Source organism: Acomys minous (assembly GCF_964271855.1).
Source record: "Acomys minous genome assembly, chromosome: 18".
Classification (NCBI taxonomy): Eukaryota; Metazoa; Chordata; class Mammalia; order Rodentia; family Muridae; genus Acomys; species Acomys minous.
Window position 1 is genome coordinate 40,844,735 of NC_140501.1, and position 19,104 is coordinate 40,863,838.

Here is a 19,104-nt window from a genome sequence, read left to right on the forward strand (position 1 = left end):
ATGTTATTTTCCCAGTAATTTCATTTTCATAGAAATGTGCATTAAAAGTGATATAATAGTTTCTGCCTCACAAATATGTCTGTCAGATATACTGGGCCAGAAGGCTAAAGATGATGCTCCAATGTAATAGAGAGTTTTGGGTGACTGTTCAGGCAGCACACTGTCTCTGTCTTTTTTTCCCCCCATTTTGGAAGCTGCTAATCTGCACTTCTGTGTACTTGGGTATTCAAGTTTTATTCCTTCTCAAGTATCTAATGGGTTGAAAACCAGATAGTTTAGTTTTACAATTAAGCTTAGTTGTTTAGGGGTTAAGATGTTTTTAGGTCTAGATAGATGTTTTGCATTCATAATGATATGATAGATACTGATTTACATTCAGAATTTTAGACTCACCAAGATAGGAAATATGAATGTAACATTAATATAATTCCTGATTGTTTTGTGGGTCTTCTTGCTATACGTAGTTTATTATATATATAATAATATAAATGCATATGTAAAAAATAAAAATATTTTTAAAATAAATAAAATCAGAAAATATACACACAAACACACACATACTGATATATGCATGTGCTCCAATTAGACAGTTAACTCATTCATGGCTTGAGATACAATTACATTTGAAACACACTTTAAAGTATTTTATTATTGGCTTACTGACCAGAGGTGAGTCTTCATACACGATCAGTCCATCTTTAACTGAGGGCTGGAGAGTCAGGGTCTGCACCGTGGTGTCCCTAAAGTCAACCAAGCATTTCATAGTCAGTGGGGAAATAAAACAATAAATCAATGTGTAAACCTTTAAAATTATTCATCATCCTGATTTTCCCAGAAAAAAAATATGATGAGTAAAAGTGCTACCAGAAACAGTATTCTGTTGACAATATAAGTCTTAAGGGTTTGGAAATTAATATAGTTGCCAAATCAGTCCCCTCCCCGTTCCACACAGTAATCTTACTTAAAGTGATTTTACTACTCAAAATTATCTCCTGAGGATGAATAGACTATTTAAAACATGTTTAAATTACTACATAATACAAAGAATGCTTATGCTATTTAAAAATTTTGATGACAAGTTCGCCACCCCAGCCAATTAATCTATGAACAGCACATCCCACCTAATCTGCCATCCAGGGCAACGGTCAGACTATTATGCTACTTGAAGAATACAACAACTTCATAGGCTTTTCAAGATTTGGAGATGAAATCGAAGGCCTTCTACCTTCTATTTTTTTTAAGTTATTCTTTTACTATTTATCTGGCCTTCCTTTATCTCTGCATCTTGAAAAGTACCAACAGTGAGTTATCTGTGCTCCGAGACTCTCTTCTGAGGAGCTGTCAAGTTCCTGTTACCTGTGGGTATTTTTGCCAAACCTGTGTGACGCTGCAAGCAATTTTATGTCTTTACTTTCTATACACATTGTATTTTTAAAATGAAAAAATCCTACGGCCAACCTGACCATGCTACAAAATGGAATCACAGTGAATACAGTGAAATCAGGATCTCTAAGACCTGGATGCTTATTTGAAGTGAACAATGAAGCTCCAGCTGCACAGTCTTGAACACCTGCTCTGTGTAAGACGCTGCCTGTGCCGTGAACCTCAGTCTTGAGCACCTACTCTGTGTAAGACGCTGCCTGTGCCGTGAGCTTCAGTCTTGAGCACCTACTCTGTGTAAGACGCTGCCTGTGCCGTGAGCTTCAGTCTTGAGCACCTACTCTGTGTAAGACGCTGCCTGTGCCGTGAGCTTCAGTCTTGAGCACTTATTCTGTGTAAGACATTGCCTGTGCGGTAAGCTTCAGTCTTGAGCACTTATTCTGTGTAAGACATTGCCTGTGCGGTAAGCTTCAGTCTTGAGCACTTATTCTGTGTAAGACATTGCCTGTGCGGTGAGCTTCAGACCTTGATTCTTTACCTTGCTACAAACTAGAAAGGTTACAATATGCATCCTGGAGGGAAGGTATGGTTCTGATGATGTTTAAGTCAGTCTTAGAAAGTAAAGTGATGTCAGCAAGGTACACACGGGGCTGACTAGTCACAGCACTCAAAGTTGATGGTCTACATCCACCTTTTACTCCAGGTGAGCTGACTTTAGACTTCCTGTTATGTTGGGTAACTTCTCCATGAGCGTCTTCATGGACCAGGGCTGGAACAGATGCACGGGCAATATAACCATGAATCTTCACAGTCTCTAGATGCTCTGATTCATTTACACCTTGTTAGAAAGAATTCTCTACCATGAGAGGTGATGATCTCTTCAGCTCACCCTTTACATCTGGCCCATCACTGTCCTGACCATTTTCCAAGCTCCTGCTAACAAGATCATGGCCTTGGGGGAACACTGCTTGTCCCAGAGTTGATTGCTTCCTCCACTTCACTTCTCAAAGAATATATGCCAAAGAATCATGGCTTTGTCTTTACTAAAAAATCAAATTAAAATGCCCCAGGAAATGTAAAGAAGTGTGAGAATACATTCTGACAATTTATTGGTGCTTTTCAATAGTTTTTTTAAAATAGACATTATGGTATGTGGTTATATATCCATTTTCTATATTGATAGGTCTTATACATTCATTGTCAGTCATTTTATACTATTTTTTGATGAAAATTTAATTTTTGGTGTTGAATAAATTACGAATAAATTATGAATTATGTTTCATTAGCTGACTTAAATTCCCTGTTAATAGTCTAGCACTAGACAGGGTGAGTATGAAAAGGAAAAATACGTGTTCACACTGATTTTTATAGCAACATAATGGATTTCTCACCTCAGTTCTCACATATTTTAAGGGCAACAACTTGACACCTTCCAGAACCAAAAAGGAACAAGAAACTCTTGCCTCATTGTCAGTGGGAAGGGAAGTCAGTTTCTGCAACAATGAAAATGCTTCACGGCGCCTTGGGACCAGGAAATTTAAGATGAATTCTAATTTTAGCAAGGCAACCGGAACTGCTCAGTAATGTTTGGAATGTGATAGCACACAACCTGTCAGATTAGATTTCATTAACAACTTGGTGCTCCAAGTAAGCGCATGTGTTTTTGGTTTTTTGTTTGCTTTATTTTGTCTTTTGAGAAAATAAGCACAAATCAGATGATCTCCAAAGGTGACTACAATGAAGATAAATGCAAACACTCTCAGGAAATTTGGCTATCGTAGGCCAAAGCCAGCACCTGCTCCGCTGCACTACTGATACTTTCATCTGGACCACCAAAGGGAAAGCAGAGGCTAGCAGTAACCTCCGCTTGCCCTGTCTTCTCACCACCTTTGTGGCTGACACACTGTGTGTGTAGGGGGCAGGGGCAGCACAATGTACTCTGCTCTGCACGGTCTATAATACAGTAGGGGAAGAGGTGGATTTCTCTGACATCTTACTATAAACTTAAAATCAGCAAATAAGAAGGCACTTACTGTGGCCACAGACATGACATGAAACAGACTCCGAATAATAGGATGATTTTTTTTCAGGGTATTAGATTTAAATCATTGCTCCATATTTATGAGCATCTTTGGTCAAACATATTAATCCTACACATGCAACACAATGCCTGAAGAGAATACAACAATTTCAAAACTGTTTTGACTTGTTCCTTTCAAAAACGGCTTTGAAATATTAGCTAATAAAAGTTTAGAGTCAACAATTCTAACAACACTAGGAGAAAAAAAAAGCTAAATTACATCTTGGCTTCAGTTTCTTTAGCCCAAATTTAAATAAAGATGGCTTTCCAGTTACTGTCAATACTTGAGTTAAATAATGAATGTGCAGCTAATTGCTGGTGTTTAGGCTATTACGAATTGTTCCTGCTTCTTACTAGTTTACAAAGTACAGTTTTCTACCAAAATTTATGCCAGTAAGTGGGTGGCACAAATAAACTGTATCCTGTTAGTTTTAACTGCAATTTAAATCCTTTTTTGAAGTTGAACTTATTCATATGCAGTAGTTAACTTAAAAATGACTTCAAATACAATAACAATAATTAGATCATGCACAGACCAGGCCTTTGTTAAAATGAGGAAATAAAGGTTGTATGTGCGTGGGGCAGTTGAGTTTGGACTTCTGCGGAGTGGGGTGTAGGTGTGGGGGCAGGGAGTGGGTCGGGAGAGCAAATGCAATTTTCTCTAAAATGCTGTTTGTATAGATCATAAAGCTATCTTCTAATTCAACTGGGAGCAAAAAGGTATTAAAATACAGACACTTATTCTGAGGATATTCTAATGAGCTGCATTTCTATAGATTTAGGTTAGGTTTTCTTAGAAAAATACAGTCAAACCTGAGGGTGAAAGAAAAAGAGAAGGCATAAGAGCTTTAAAAGCTGGTACCTCCTTCAGTGCCTGCTACTTCCTGAAACCAAAGCATCTACAGAATAGCCAAATGTGAGCTAAACATGGGAAGAGAAAACTCAACACTCAGCAGAAAATGAACACAGATTTCCTCAGCACTGTAAGAGAGGGATGAGTTAGAAGTAGAACCAAATGATAATTTTCATCAATAAGATATAAATATTTACTGAGTAAGATATTTTTTTAAAGGACAGGGTCTCAGTATGCAGTCTTTGCTACCCTAGACACCCCAAATCCCAAGAGATCCATCTGCCCAAGTGCTGGCATTAAAGGTGGGGCCGCCAGGTCTGGCTGGGATTAGATATTTTTCAAGTGAAGAGTTGGCATCAGGAACATAATTTTTGTATTGACTAAATTTCATTGACAGTTCTACGCACAAATATACTGCATTCTATTTACTTTCATCTCCCATCATCCTCTGTCATCCCTGCCTCCTTCCTAAAGGTCCCTTTCCCAAATTATTTGTTTTGTAATGCACTGGTTTGACCAGTTGTCTTGTGTGGCCACAGGTTGGGGACAGCCACTGGAGTCGGGTAGGGTCACCAGTGGATACACAACTGAAGGCAACCATGTCCCCTCCCCTGCAAATCCTTCAGTAGCCAATAGTTCATCAGGGAGGGATAGCCCCCCCATCCACTTGAGTCCCTTCCCTGACTCATGACTGGCTATGGTCAGGCTCAGTCTTATTCAAGCCTGCTGTATTTTATGATAAGCAGTAAAATACATGAGCAGTAACAACTGTTAATGAAACAGTGAGGTACTTATGTGGAGATCATGTTAAGTTTAAGGATTGGTCATTTAGAGAAGCCTAGCCTTCTTCTGAATAGTGGAAGCACAAGGCCTCTCCTGTGATATGTAAATTTATCTTGCTATACTGGGAAGAAATTCCTTTGGGCTTTCAAATAAATACAGTCCTTGTTAAAAGCAATGCTGCTGACCAATACAAAAGAAAGAAGACAAAAACCAAGAATATGATGAATGCAACGCAAATTGTTTAAAACAGCCCCAGGCTCTATCTGAACACATGTGGCTTAGTCAGCCACTGAGACCCCTAATGGCCAAGGCAGCTCGTCTCTAGAGGTAATTAACATGCATCATGAGAAAATTTAATAGAGAAAAATGAAGAAATTTGAGAGGAAAACAAAGAAATGGGATGTGGGAGGGTGGAGGCAGAAACTTCCACAGTACTTGAGCCTTCTCAAGATTTAAAAAGAAAAGTCCTTTAGAAAACAAACTAATTATTCCTGCCAGACACTGAAGACTCTGGCCCTTAAAATAGCCTCTTAGAGGACACACAGTTTACCTAGTGTCACTTAGTCTTTATTAATAGACTAGATGAAAAAAAAAAGGTCCTAACAAACCGTGACGGGAGGACAATTAGGGTGGAGTAATTTTTTTTTCCCAAAGAAATTACCCGATGTAATGCTTTGTAGGCACTTGCTGGAAACAGCAGGGAAAAGTGAACTAAAACCATCACCTAGGAAGTGTCATCAGAGAGGCTTCACCCAGCAGATGCAGAGACCCACAGCTCAACATTAAGTGGAGCTTGAGGAACCGTGCAGAAGAGGGGGATGAAGGACTGAAGGAGCCAGAGGGGTCATGGACCCCAGAAGAAAGCCTATAGATTCAATTAACTCGGGCCCATAGGGGCCACAGAGACTGAACCCCCAAGCAGAGAGCATGCATGGGACAGACCTAGCCCCACCCTCCCCACATATGTAACAGCTGTGGGACTCCTGAAGTGGGGCAGGGGCTGCTTCTGCCTGCACTGCCTACCTCTGGATCGCTGCCCCCTGCCTGGGCTGCCTTGTCTAGCCTCAGTAGGAGAGGATGTGCCTAGACTTACTACAAACTTGATATGCCAAGGCTGGATGATACCCATGGAAGGCCTCCCCTTTTCTGAGGAGAAGAGGAGGAGGGGTGGATGGAGGGAGGTGCAGGGAGAGCGAAAAACTGGGAGGAGAGGCAGGAGTGGAAGCTGCAATCAAAGTGTAAAGCAAACAAATAATGTAATCAATAAAAACAGCAAACAACACAAAACAAACCAGTCACCTGCTAGCGCCAAACCTTTCATATTGGCCTAGTTTACCTCTACCATGTCTCCTTGCCCTTCTACAGACACACTATCCAAAAGGAACCCTTCCATCAGCTGAAGCCATGACAAGCACTCCCAGAAACTCAGAAAAGTTTGCAAGTCTTTCAGTCTTTAGAAATAAAAACTGAGACCTTGGAAGAGAAAATTTCTAAAGGAACTGCTGATGTTAAATGTGGGCCCTACCAACAAATCAAACTGGAAATGGAGCTAGACGGTTTTGTCTGAAAAAGATCTCACGAGGCTTTTATGCTGATGTCACTCCCAAAGTAGACCAGCACCTAGCAGGACCGTATTTTTACAAAATTGCAAGGCTTTTGTTTTGTTTTTCGGGACAGGGTTTCTCTGTGTAGCCTTGGCTGTCTTGGACTCGCTTTGCAGACCAGGCTGGCCTCAAACTCACAGCAATTCAGCTGTCTCTGCCTCCTGAGTGCAAGGCATTTCTTCATTAAATATATTACAAAAGAAAAAAGAAATAAAGAAATAAAAACTCTGCTCAAATGGTGCGTAGATAATTGGATCTTTTTCTCTGAAAACTAGTTTCTTGGTTGAGAAATTTTAAGAATTCAAAACAATTTTACTTTTTGGCAGGCACTTTACTTCTCTTTTCCAGACAAAATTGAAACTGCCCAGTTTCTTTCTAGGCAGTGTAGAAAGGCTGTGTAGAAGGATGGGGTAAGAACAAAAATTAGTTGTACACAGAGGAAACCAGGGGCTAAGACTGATAAAGGCTTTGTTCTCTGGAGAACAAAACTCTATCAGAAAGTATGGTATATGCTAATTTACGTGTCTGAGAGGAAAAAATGAACAAATTTTCATGTCATGATATTCTGTAGTCTTTCATTCAAGAAATATTTACTGTATTGGTATGGCTTTATTGCAGGTATTGTAGGTATGGCTTTATTGCAGGAATATTTGAGCAAAGCAGGGCTGGGCAGATGACTTATTTGATAAATGCTTGCCACACAAGCAGGAGGACCTGAGTTGGATCCCAAAGAACCCTCATTAAAAAAGTTGGTGTGAATCCTTTCTTCCACGGCTTCTCAAGGCTGCCATCATGAATGGCACAGTAACCATCCTGACCAGGAAGTCCATGACTACTGTCTTCTTCAGAGCAAACTCATGGTCACTGATGCCCTTCACTCTGGAAAGACAACACTACCAAAGATGGAAATTTGAGAGAAGTTAGCCACAGTGTATAAAGATGGCCACGCGATGCCACTCTGTTTTTTGATTTTAGAACCCATTTTGGTGGTGGCAAGATAAATGGCTTCAGTGTGGTTTATGAGTCTTTGGAAAGAAGAATGATCCTAAACACAGACTTGCAAGGGAGGGAAGAAAAAGACCTTTAGGAAGCAGCAAAAGTAACACAAGAGCAGAATGGAGAGGGCGGGGCCTGAAGGCCAACGCTGGTGCTGGCAGAGAGTGAGCGGAGACTGGGTAAGAGCAAGAGGAGGAGTCTCTGCTGCATGACTTCATCTCTGTGAGGATGCAAATTTCTAAGGAGCAGGCAAATAAATGATAAAAACTTCAAGAACAAAAGCAAAAAGGCTGGTAACATTTATACTCCCAGCACTGGAGAAGGAGACAGGACAATCCCCAGGACTTACTAGCCAAGTAGCCTAGCCTAACTGGCAAGTCCTTGGCCAAGGAAGGGAATGATGCCTTTGGAATAACACCCAGGGGTGACTCACCTTTATACTTATGCATGTGTGTACACCAAACACACACACACACACACACACACACACACACACACACACACACACACAGGTATCCAGTATCCTTCCTTTGTTAAACTTACATTCATGTACTTTTAAAGGAACTGATATACATGAATTAAGATTGTGCCCTGGGCCAAAGAAAGAAAGTTTAAAAAGCACGTTTGATCATCAGAACAAATATTCTGATCAACAAGCCTGCTGTACTTAGCCTTCTAGAATAGGCATGCTCTCTGTGGAGCCGGCTATGCAGGTCTCTTCTGATTAGTAACCTGAAATGCATATTTTATATAGTACATGCTACATAAAACTAGTACATCAGTTGTGCTTTTATGTATTATTTGATCATATACTACACAGCCCATCAATTATTTATTATCCTAACTCCTGGTGGTTTCTGAACTGGAAAACATTCCATTGATCTGGTTCTACACTTGCCAGTCTCAAGTGACCAGGCTAAGCCACCTGGGGGCAGAAGATGGTGTGCAAACAAGTGTGCATTGCTGGAATTTTTGGTTTACCAAATGCTGTTTCATTTTTGATGATCTCAAAGGGAGACAGTCTTTTAGCAACAAAAATCAGCATCTATTCCAGCCCCACTGTTTCTGGGGCATTTCAGTGCAGAGGGAAAGGTACAGATGCCCCAGGGGGTCACAGGGCAAAGAAGCAGAGGCTCTCTGGCCACACTAGTGTGAGTTTTTGTTGTTCTGCACATCATGTTTTATCTTAGCATCGCATCAAGCGCATTCACTTGTTTCTCTCATAGCATTTCTTAGAAGCCAAATGAAGAAAATGAGTGGCATAATCAGCAATGGGTTTCAGTGAGGTCAGCACTTTGGGAAGGTCCAGAATAAGGCTGAGAAGGGGCTGCATACAGCATTTGCTGGCTTCTGCTGGTAGGTGCAGCAGCAAACGCACCTTGGTATGATGTCCCACAGTTGTGTCATCCCAGGACTGAGAAGTCCTCCTACCTCCCTGGGAATAGACCTATAGAAGAAATGTCAGCTATGATAGGATTGTTAAAGAAAAAAAAGGAAGGAAGGAGGGAAGAAGGAAGGAAACAGAGCTCAATGGAGACCCAGAAGCATCTGGTGGAGAAGGAGCTGCTGGTGGGCACACAGTGTTGGGGCTGTAGCTTTGACTCATCAACCTCTGTGGGCCACAGATGAGAAGCTGGAAACAAAGGCAGAGATGGTACCAGGAAGCAGCGCCTTAAGACTCAGTGTGAGGGGCATCTTTTCCAGATCTCTCCACTCTATCACGTCATGTCTGATTTCAAAATGTTCTGATGTTTGGAGCATTTCAAATTTTAGACTTGTGGACTAGGAATATTCTATCTGTGTGATGCAAACCAAAGCTTAACATTTATTAGTTTAGCCTGAATGCTCAGTGTTGAGACCTCTGCAAGTGCGGACGCCATGGAGAGTCGGGGGTGCATATTCTCACTTAATTGTCTTATCTACCCTGCAAGAGATTATCTTGATAGAGAAACCAGGACTCAAGGAGTTTAAGATCACACAAAATTTTAGGACAAGATTTGCTCTCTAAAACTCACATCCTTTCTATCGAGTGGTACAAACTCACTACTATGGGCGTTCAAAGGAGCAAACGTTGTACTCACAGAAGATGAAGTTAACCAAGAAGTTACTAATAGACCTGAATGAAGGGATTTTAGAAAGTGGATTCAAGTTCAAAACTTGTGAGCAGGGCACAGAATCATCTGGTCAGAATAAGCTGATCATAAGTGGGGACAGACCTACTGAAATACAAAGTTAGAGCTATGCAGGGAGGTACAAAATCTCTATTTCTTATGATATCATTATGAAGATAGCCAAGGGCCAAAATCATAACAACATGGACTTACGCCTTTATCTTTGTATCTGAAGAATAGCAAACAAAATACAATCTGATAGGTCACCCTACCTAAAAACCAGATAGTCCTGATTTTTATAAAGACATGTACTTTCGTTCAAGAACTATAGAGATATTCAAGTGTCCTCCTTCATGGAAAATGAACATAAGATCATAAAATTGAATAATACACTTCACAAGCCTTTGTATAAATATGGCTCTATAGACTCTTCTACTTGAAATATATACCATTCAATGCACTTGCATCTATCACTCTTTAATCTCTTAAATTAGACTCATCTTCATTTTAACTAAATGCATGAACTGCCTGGCTTGTTCACACCCGCACTGTGATCATCACAGCCTAAGCTTGTAAGGCCACACTCAGAAGCACCCTGTCCTTACTTGGCAGGACTGCTTCACATGGCTCTTGTAACTAATCTCTCCAAATGACACCCATAAACCAAACTGAGAGGACTGATTACACGGCATCCGCAGACTCAGCCCAGCAGAGACCGTAGGTGGTCATCCACATGTCAGGGGAGTCCTAGACATCCTTTCAGGTGGTTACTCTTGGGTCCTTTAAACATGTTTCTCTTAAAGCAGCTGCATATGATAAATTCTATGTGAAACGTGAGGGGGAAATCCCTATGTTGAAATTAGTGAGATCAGCAGTCTAGTGAGAACTCTATAATATTTTGTATTTTAAATTGAACCTTTTTATCTTCCACTTTACACAGTCAGTTAAATATCTAATATGACTGAATAGACATACCCAGGCTCCGATAAAATGGGTGCAATAAAATATAAACTTTAGCTTTGAATTTTTTATTATTTTGAGTTTAGAAAACTCATCGTGGAAAATATCTCTACACTATTATGTAGTCAGTGCCAGAATTACCACAGATTCCATACTAGCAGAACACTTCACCATTTTGTGGAACATGTGTTACTTCATTACAAAATGTTGCTATTAAAGGCATTTGAGGCAAAAAGCAAGGGATACTATCTCTACTCCTGTAAGATTTTTAAAGCACCCTGAGTGCAGACTGCTTCACTGAAGATACTGTAATACCAGACAGAGCAGACACCATAAATACTGTGTCTACACTCTTCACTAGAGGGAAGGACCTGGGACCTAAGTACTCCCAGAGTCATACATGCACATGCTACAGTTTAAAGGCTGAAAAATGATGATTTAGGCATTTAGAAGTTTAAAAACTAATAGATCACACCCAAAGGAAATACAAGAACAAAATAATAAAGACAAAATTAGAAATTACTAAGATGAAAGAAAAACATAATAGAAGTAGTTTCTTTGAGCAGAACAATATTATTAGCCGGGTATGGTGGTATCTTTTATCAGTGCACTGGGAGGCTGAGGCAGGTGGATCTCCGAGTTGGAGATCAGCCTGATCTTCATAGCTAGTCCCTCGACAGCCAGAGCTACATAGACCTACCTTGTCTCAGAAAACAAAACAAAACACAAACAACAAATAAACTCGAAACAGGAATAAAAGTGGGACCACTATTTATTTACCTTATGTTCCTGTAATTACATCCATATGGTTACTACACACCATTCTTTTTGTGTGCATTGATGTGTGTGTATGCATGTTTACAGCTGGGTGACGGCATGTGCCTGTGCATGTGCTGATGGAGGTCCAAGGCTGATGGTGGTAGTCTTCCTAGGTTACTCTCCACCTTATTCATTAAGGCAGGGTCTCTCAACTGAGCTGAGAATTTACCAGCATGCCTAGTTGCTAGCCAGCTTGCTCTGGGCCTCTTTTGTCTCTCATTTCAAAGGTTGGAATTACAGGTGGGCAACAGGATCTGGCATTTACATGGGTGCTGAGGATCCAAAGATCCCAACCCTGCTTCTCATGCTTGTGTGGAAAAATGCCATAATCACTGCGCCATCTCCTCAACCCCATACTATCCTTTTACATGTTGCTGGATGTGTGTGTGTGTGTGCATGCATGCACATGTGCATGTATGTGTGCATGCCAGTATAAAAGTGTCTGTGTGTGCAGATACATACTCACGCTTTAAAATTTTTACTTATTTATTAAGACAGGGGCTCTGTCTTAAGGCATGGAGCTTACCTTGTAAAGTAGGATGGTTGCCCAGAAGTCCCAGCCATCTTTCTGCTTCCATCTCTGACTACTCGAGAACAAGCACACACCACTATACCCAGCGTTCTCATGGGTTACAGGGACTGAACTCGGGTCCTGGCTCTCACAAGGTGAACAATTCCTAAGCCATCCTGTGTTCTTTCTTTTATTTCTTATTTTTAATTTGTTCATTTTATATCCTGCTTGTAGCCTCTTTCTCATTGCCTCCCCATCCCACACTTCCTCCCTCATACCCTCGCCCTCCCTCCCCTAGTCCTCAGAAAGGGGAGCCCTCCTCCCCTTGATAGGCTGACCTAAGCCTATCAAGTCTCATCTGAACTGCCTGTATCCTGTTCTCACCAGGGGGAAGTGAGGGACATGTGGGGACCAAAGTCCATGTCAGAAGTAGCTTCCACTCCCCATATTATGGGACCCACAAGGAAACTGTGCTGCCTATTTAATACATGTGAGCAGAGGGTCTAAGTCCTCACCATGGTAGTCCTTGTTTGGTGCATCAGTTTCTGCAACACATCCTACTCTGCCCAGATTTATTGACTCCACTGGTCTCCTTGTAGAGCCCCTGACCTCTCCAGGTCCCTCAATTCCCCAACTCTTCCATAACACTCTCTGTACTCCACTATGGAGTTTAGCTGTGTGTCTCAGTATCTACTTGGATCTCTTGCTGGGTGGAGTCTTTCAGAGGACCTCTATGGCAGGCTCCCTTCCTGTTCCTTCTCTTCTACTGCTCTGGTGTCTATTCTATTTGCTCTTCTGTATGAAGTTAAGCATTCTCCCTAGAGTCCTACTTGATATTTAGTTTCTAAACAAACTAAATATGTCTTTGTATTGTAGTGTGGTTATCCTGTACTATATGGCTAATATCTGCTTATATACCATGTGTGTCTTTCTGGGTTACCTCACTCAGGATTATCTTTTCTAGTTCTATCCATTTGCCTGCACATTTCAAGATTTCCTTGTTTTTAATAGCTGTGTAGTATTCCATTGTATAAATGTATCAGTTTCTTTATCCATTCTTCTTTGGTTGAGGGACATTTAGGTTGTTTCCAGATTCTTGCTATTACGAACAAGGCTGCTATGAACATAGTTGAGCAAATGGCCTTGTTGTATGGTGGAGCATCTTTCAGGTATATGCCCAGGAGTGGTATGGCTGGGGCTTGAGGTAGAAATTTCCCAATTTTCTAAGAAAGTGCAAGATTGATTTCCAAAGTGGTTGTACTTCCACCAGCAATGAAGGAGTATTTCCCCTTTCTTCACATCCTTGCCAGCATGTGCTGTCACTTGAGTTTTAATCTTAGCCATTCTGATAGGTTTAAGATGGATTCTCAGAGTTGTTTTGATTTGCATTTCTCTAATGACTAGGGACAGTCAGAGATTGAAGTTATTTCCATACAGGTCTTTCACTTGCTTGGTTAGAGCTTTATGTTTTTATGTGGCTATTGTGAAGGGTGTTATTTCCCTAATTTCTTTCTCATCCTGTTTGTCTTTTGTATAAAGGAGGGCTACTGATTTTTGTGAGTTGATTTTGTATCCAGCCACTCAGTTGGAAGTGTTAATCAGCTATAGGAGTTCCTTGGTAGAATTCTTGGGCTCACTTATGTATACTATCATATCATCTGCAAATAGTGATACTTTGACTTCTTCCTTTCCAATTTGTATCCCTTTCATCTTCTTTAGTTGTCTTATTGCTCTAGCTAGGATTTCAAGTACTATATTGAAGAGCTATGGAGAGAGTAGATAGCCTTGTCAAGTCCCTGGTTTCAGTGGAATTGATTTCAGTTTCTTTCCATTTAGTTTGATGTTGGCTATAGGTCTGCTGTATATTGCCTTTACTATGTTTAAGGATGTGCCTTGTATCCCTGATCTCTCCAAGAATTTTAACACAAATGGGTGTTGGATTTTGTCAAATGCTTTTGTCAAATCATAATGATATCATCAAGTGGCTTTTTTTTCTTTCAGTTTGTTTATATGATGGATTATACTGATGGATTTCCATATGTTGACCCATCCCTGAATGACTGCGATGAAGTCTACTTGGTCATGGTGAATAATGTTTTTGATGTGTTCTTGGATTCAGTTTGCAAGTATTTTATTGAGTATTTTGGCATCAATGTTCATAAGGGAAATTGGTCTGAAATTCCCTTTCTTTGTTGGGTCTTTGTATAGTTTAGGTATCAAGGTGACTGTGGCCTCATAGAACAAGTTTGGTAATATTCCTTCTGTTTCTATTTTGTGGAGTATTTTGAAGAGAATTGGTATTAGTTCTTCTTTGAAGACCTGGTAGAATTCTGTGCTGATTCCATCCAGCCCTGGGCTTTTTTTGGTTGGGAGATTTTTTATGACTGCTTCTATTTCCTTAGGAGATATAATACTATTCAATTTGTTTACCTGCTCTTGATTCAGTTTTCATAATCAGTAGCTATCAAGAAAATTGTCCATTTCATTTAGATTTTCAAATTTTGTGGCATTTAGGCTTTTGAAGTAAAACCTAATGATTCTTTCAATTTCCTAAGTGTCTGTCATTATGTCTCCCTTTTAATTTCTGATTTTGTTCATTTGAGTACTTTCCTTCTGTCTTTTAGGTAGTTTGGCTAATTTTGCTCATTTGAGTACTCTCCTTCTGCCTTTTAGTAGTTTGGCTAAGGGTTATCTTGATTTTCTCAAAGAACCAGATCTTAGTTTCATTGATCCTTTGAATTGTTCTCTTAGTTTCTAATTTATTGAGTTTGATGATTTCCAGCTGTCTACTCCTCTTGGGTATTTCTGCTTCTTTTTGTTTTAGAACATTGAGGTGTGCTATTAAGTTGCTAGTATGAGACCTCTCCAATTTCTTTATGAACTTTGCTCTTAACACTGCTTTCAGTGTATCCCATAGGATTTGGTAAACTGTGCCTTGATTTTCAGTGAATTCTATGAAGTCTTCAGTTTCTTTTTTATTTTGTCTCTGACCCAGAGGTAATTGAGTAGGGAGTTGTTCAGTTTTCATTAGTTTGTAGTTTTCTGTTGTTTCTGTTGTTGTTGAGTTCCAGCTTTAATCCATGGTGGTCTGATAAGATGCAAGGGATTATTTTGATCTTCTTGTATGAGTTGAGGTTTGCTTTGTGACCAAGTATATGGTCAATTTTGAGAAGGTTCCATGACGTGCAGAGAAGAAGGTATATTCTTTTGTGTTTGGGTGAAATGTTCTGTAGGTATCAGTTAGGTCTATTTGATTCATTATTTATCTATTTAGTTTCTGTCTTGATGGTCTGTCTATTGGTGAGAGTGGGGTGTCTTTGTTGCTTCTAATTCCCTCTTGCAGTCTTGAATAGTTTTGTTCATTTCTTTCTCCTGTTTGATTGAATTTTCCTGTAATTCTTTATAGAATATATGTGTTTTCCTGTACTTCTTTGAGTGATTTATTTTCCTCCCAGGCTTCTATCATTTTCATCACCTCAGACTTAAAATCATCTTCTTGCTCATTGTGGGTATTCATATCTCCAGGGCTTGCTGTGGTAGGATCACTGCTTTCCAGTGTTGTCATATGGCTCTGAGTTTTGTTGCTTGTCTTCTTGCACTGGCCTCTAGCCATCTGGTTGTCTCTGGTGTTAGCAGGCCTGGAGGTTCCTCCAATGGGGTTGCTGTCTGTGTGTGTTCCATGTGAGACAGGCAGGTCGGGGGCTGATAGAGAGAGCTCCAAGCTGAAGGCTAGTTGCTAGAGCTCCCCTGAGGTCTTCTCAGGAGGGTGGGCAATGGGTGTCTCACCCATTGCACCGAGCTCAGCTCTGTTGAGTTTCCTGTTTGTGTTCCAGTTGGGTCAGGCAGGAGAGGAACAGGCTGAAATAGCTTCAAGCTAAAAGCTGCTCAGGTGCCTGCCTCTCAGGCCTCCTTGGTATAGTGGATAATGTGTGTTGTGGCCGAAGCCCAACTCACCTCTGTTGGTTCACTTTCTGTGACCCAGATGGGCCAGGCTGGTAAGCAGCAGGAAGGTGGAGAGAGATCCAAACCCAAGCTGTTCGGGTGTCCCACAGGTCTCTTCAGGATAGCATCTAATGTGTGGGTTGTGGCCTTGCCCGACTCAGTTTAGCTGCACTGATCCTCTTTTCCCCAGGGGGCCTGCTGTCCACTAGATTATTTGAAGGAGTGCAGGGTGCTCAAAGTTTGTGACTCCCAAGGCCAGGAAACGCCTAGCCTCAATGGAGGCAGGGGCAGCCTCAGATCCTTTGCTCCCTAGACAAGGTACACACTGTGAGCTACCATCTAGGAATCTCCTTGAGCCACCCTTCTTGAACCTGTCATTGGATTTCATTTGTCATATTTGTATTAAGATGGATTATTTTGTTTTGTTTTGTTTTGTTTTATTTTTTTTTTGTGCCAGGAAATGGTGGTGCACATGCCTTTAAATCCCAGCACTTGGGAGGCAGAGGCAGGAAGATCTCTGAGTTCGAGACCAATCTGGCCCACAAAGTGAGTCCAGGACAGCCAGTGCTACACAGAGAAACTCTGTCTCAGAAAAAAAGAAAAAGAAAAAAAAAAGAAAGAAAAAAAGAAAAAGAAAAAAAGATATTTTTGTATCTCTATTCATAGAAAATACTAAACTTTTAAATTTTTCTTTAATCATGCATGTTTGTTGATTAAAAAAATAGTGTGCTGTTCTAAAAATGTATTTTTCCTTTAAAACACATTTTTCCTTAATGTACTATTCAAAATTTTGTCCATTTAACACAAAGTAACCATTTTTACTGAATCATTTCATATTTATTGCTTATAAGAGAACACTTTTATTATAGTTGCCCTATATGCAGTGTGCCTTTTCTTCAACTTCAATGGCTTTAAATCTTTATTTTTGCTTGGTTTTAAGTCATCTGATTATGACGTGCCATGTTAGGCTTTTCTGTTTCTCGTGTTTAAAATTCATTGGGCCATTGGCAATTTCATGTCATTACATCAAATTTGGGGGTGTTGCTGCTATTATCTCTTCAAATATTTTTCTGTTTTACTGTTTCCCCACCTTTGAGGCTCTGGTTGCTGATATATGATCTTGCTGTTTTTCAGGGTTGTCATTCAGGGCTGAGAATTCCTAATTATTGTCTTGTTTTGCTCAGTTCCCTTTTAGAAACACACACACACACACACACACACACACACACACACACACACACACACACTTTTAGTATAAAACAAATACAGCAGGGAGAACCATGTGACAATCATAAGAATAATGAGCTCTATACATGTTACATTCATAGTGAATTGGCCATCTGCATTCGTCCCATTTGAAGTAAGCATCGTTCTTGTCTTGTTGGGTCTAAATTTCCGAATGAGATTCAATATCTGTCCTATATCAACTCTAATGGCTTAACTTCTTTATCTTGATCTAAAATTATCTTGTCCCCTAGCCAACTAAGCTTGGTTGTAAAACTATACTATCTTGTCTTCAATGCCCCTCAGAGACTTGAGAAGGAATAAAACTTAAATTCCTGAGTGAACCAGCAGTGTGGGTTAGCAGCTTCCAAAATGTACAAATTGACTTAAGACAGTTTACTACCTGACCAGTCACCCAATACACTTTATAACGTTAAAGCCTCATCTTCAACTTTCTGGCCTAATATTTCTGCCAGACTTGTTCACAGGGCAGGAACTATTGAGGACTTGCTTACCCTGACTTGGCAGAGTGTGGCCGTCCACTCTGCCTGCATCTAAGTTGCTCATTTTTAGGCAGATTCTGTTTGTGGCAGGGACGAGGACATTTTGCCCAGAATTCTTGAAAATATTTACAGCAGCTGTTTTATAAGTGCTCCATGCTAATTTCATCGCCTCATGTCCATATTGTTAATTTTCTTACTTCTCTGTCCAGTAATTGCCTACTGATGGATTGCTCTTTTTAAGGCATTTCTCATTGCCTATCAAATATGCATTTTTAATTTCTAAAGTTACCTTGCATGAGAAAGGGCCTATAACATTATATAAATGATGAGCGAGGGTCTTCCCATTTTGCCTTTTATCTCTTGTTCTTTCCTCTAGTTGGAGAGTTGGTGTCCCTATACAGAACAGGCTGATCTCCACCCTCAGTACTCCTGCCCTAGTCTCCCCAGTACCAGGTGACAGGCATGCGCCACTTCCAGCAGCAGCAGCTTGGGTTCTCCGGGGCTTCATGTTAACCTCAGGAGGGTCCAGAGTAGCTCTTGAAAGGAGAAAGAACGCTACTTCTAATCATGTGCTGCATAGGCTGCCGTCTATCTAATCTGCAGAGCACGGAAGGCAGGCTTGGCTGATGTCACTCAGCTCACAGAGCCCTAAGGCTTGCTATGTTCCCAGGGCTCAGAGTCTGTCCAGGTCAGCTGTTCTTCCTGGGCGAGGCTTAGTCAGGGGTGTAAACCCCAAGAGGGAAGTTTTGTTTTGGTTTGCTTTGTTTTTATTGTTTGTTTTTTAAAACCATATCTCAGCTTTCCTTCAGTCCTTTTGTCTTTGTCCTTTGACCTGCTAACTGTTCTTATTCTTCTAAAAATTTCTCTCAGGAACTCATAATTATTTAGCAAAGAGCTCAAACCAGATACTCGTTCTTTTAACCCAGTCCAGTGTTCTTTCTAGGGCAGCATTTGTATCTCCTGGGATCGGAACAGCAACAGCCTACCCTGGGTTCCAGCTGCTCACTACTTGGTATATTCCTTGTGTCCCCATTTACTCCAGTATTTGGCTTCTAGCAGATCTGCTGCCTGCATTTTATTTCTAAAACAAGAACTGGTCCACTTCTAAAGCTTAAAATAACTCATGTTGAGAAACTTCATTTGCTTAAAAGTCATCCTGAGCAATACTCCAATCACACAAAAGTAAATTATCCACGCCATGCCTTAAGAAAGGCAGGAGATGCTATGCCCCTTCCACAGTCTGTCGCCAGCTTCTGAATAGGAGCAGGGGCTTGGCCTCCACATACTTTCTTATAACTTGAGTGCCTTGGTGTTGATAAGATCTGCTTCATCCCTTTA

The 19,104-nt window shown here is 40.6% G+C and overlaps 1 protein-coding gene across 1 annotated transcript in view; it reads right to left on the reverse strand.

Moving 5' to 3' along the window:
* Window positions 1-19,104, reverse strand: part of VWA8 (von Willebrand factor A domain containing 8) — a 312,204-nt gene that overhangs the window by 139,170 nt on the left and 153,930 nt on the right. The window contains exon 22 of the mRNA XM_084767930.1: window positions 665-740. Coding sequence (XP_084624056.1) covers window positions 665-740 — 76 coding nt within the window. The remainder of the gene's footprint in view (window positions 1-664; window positions 741-19,104) is intronic.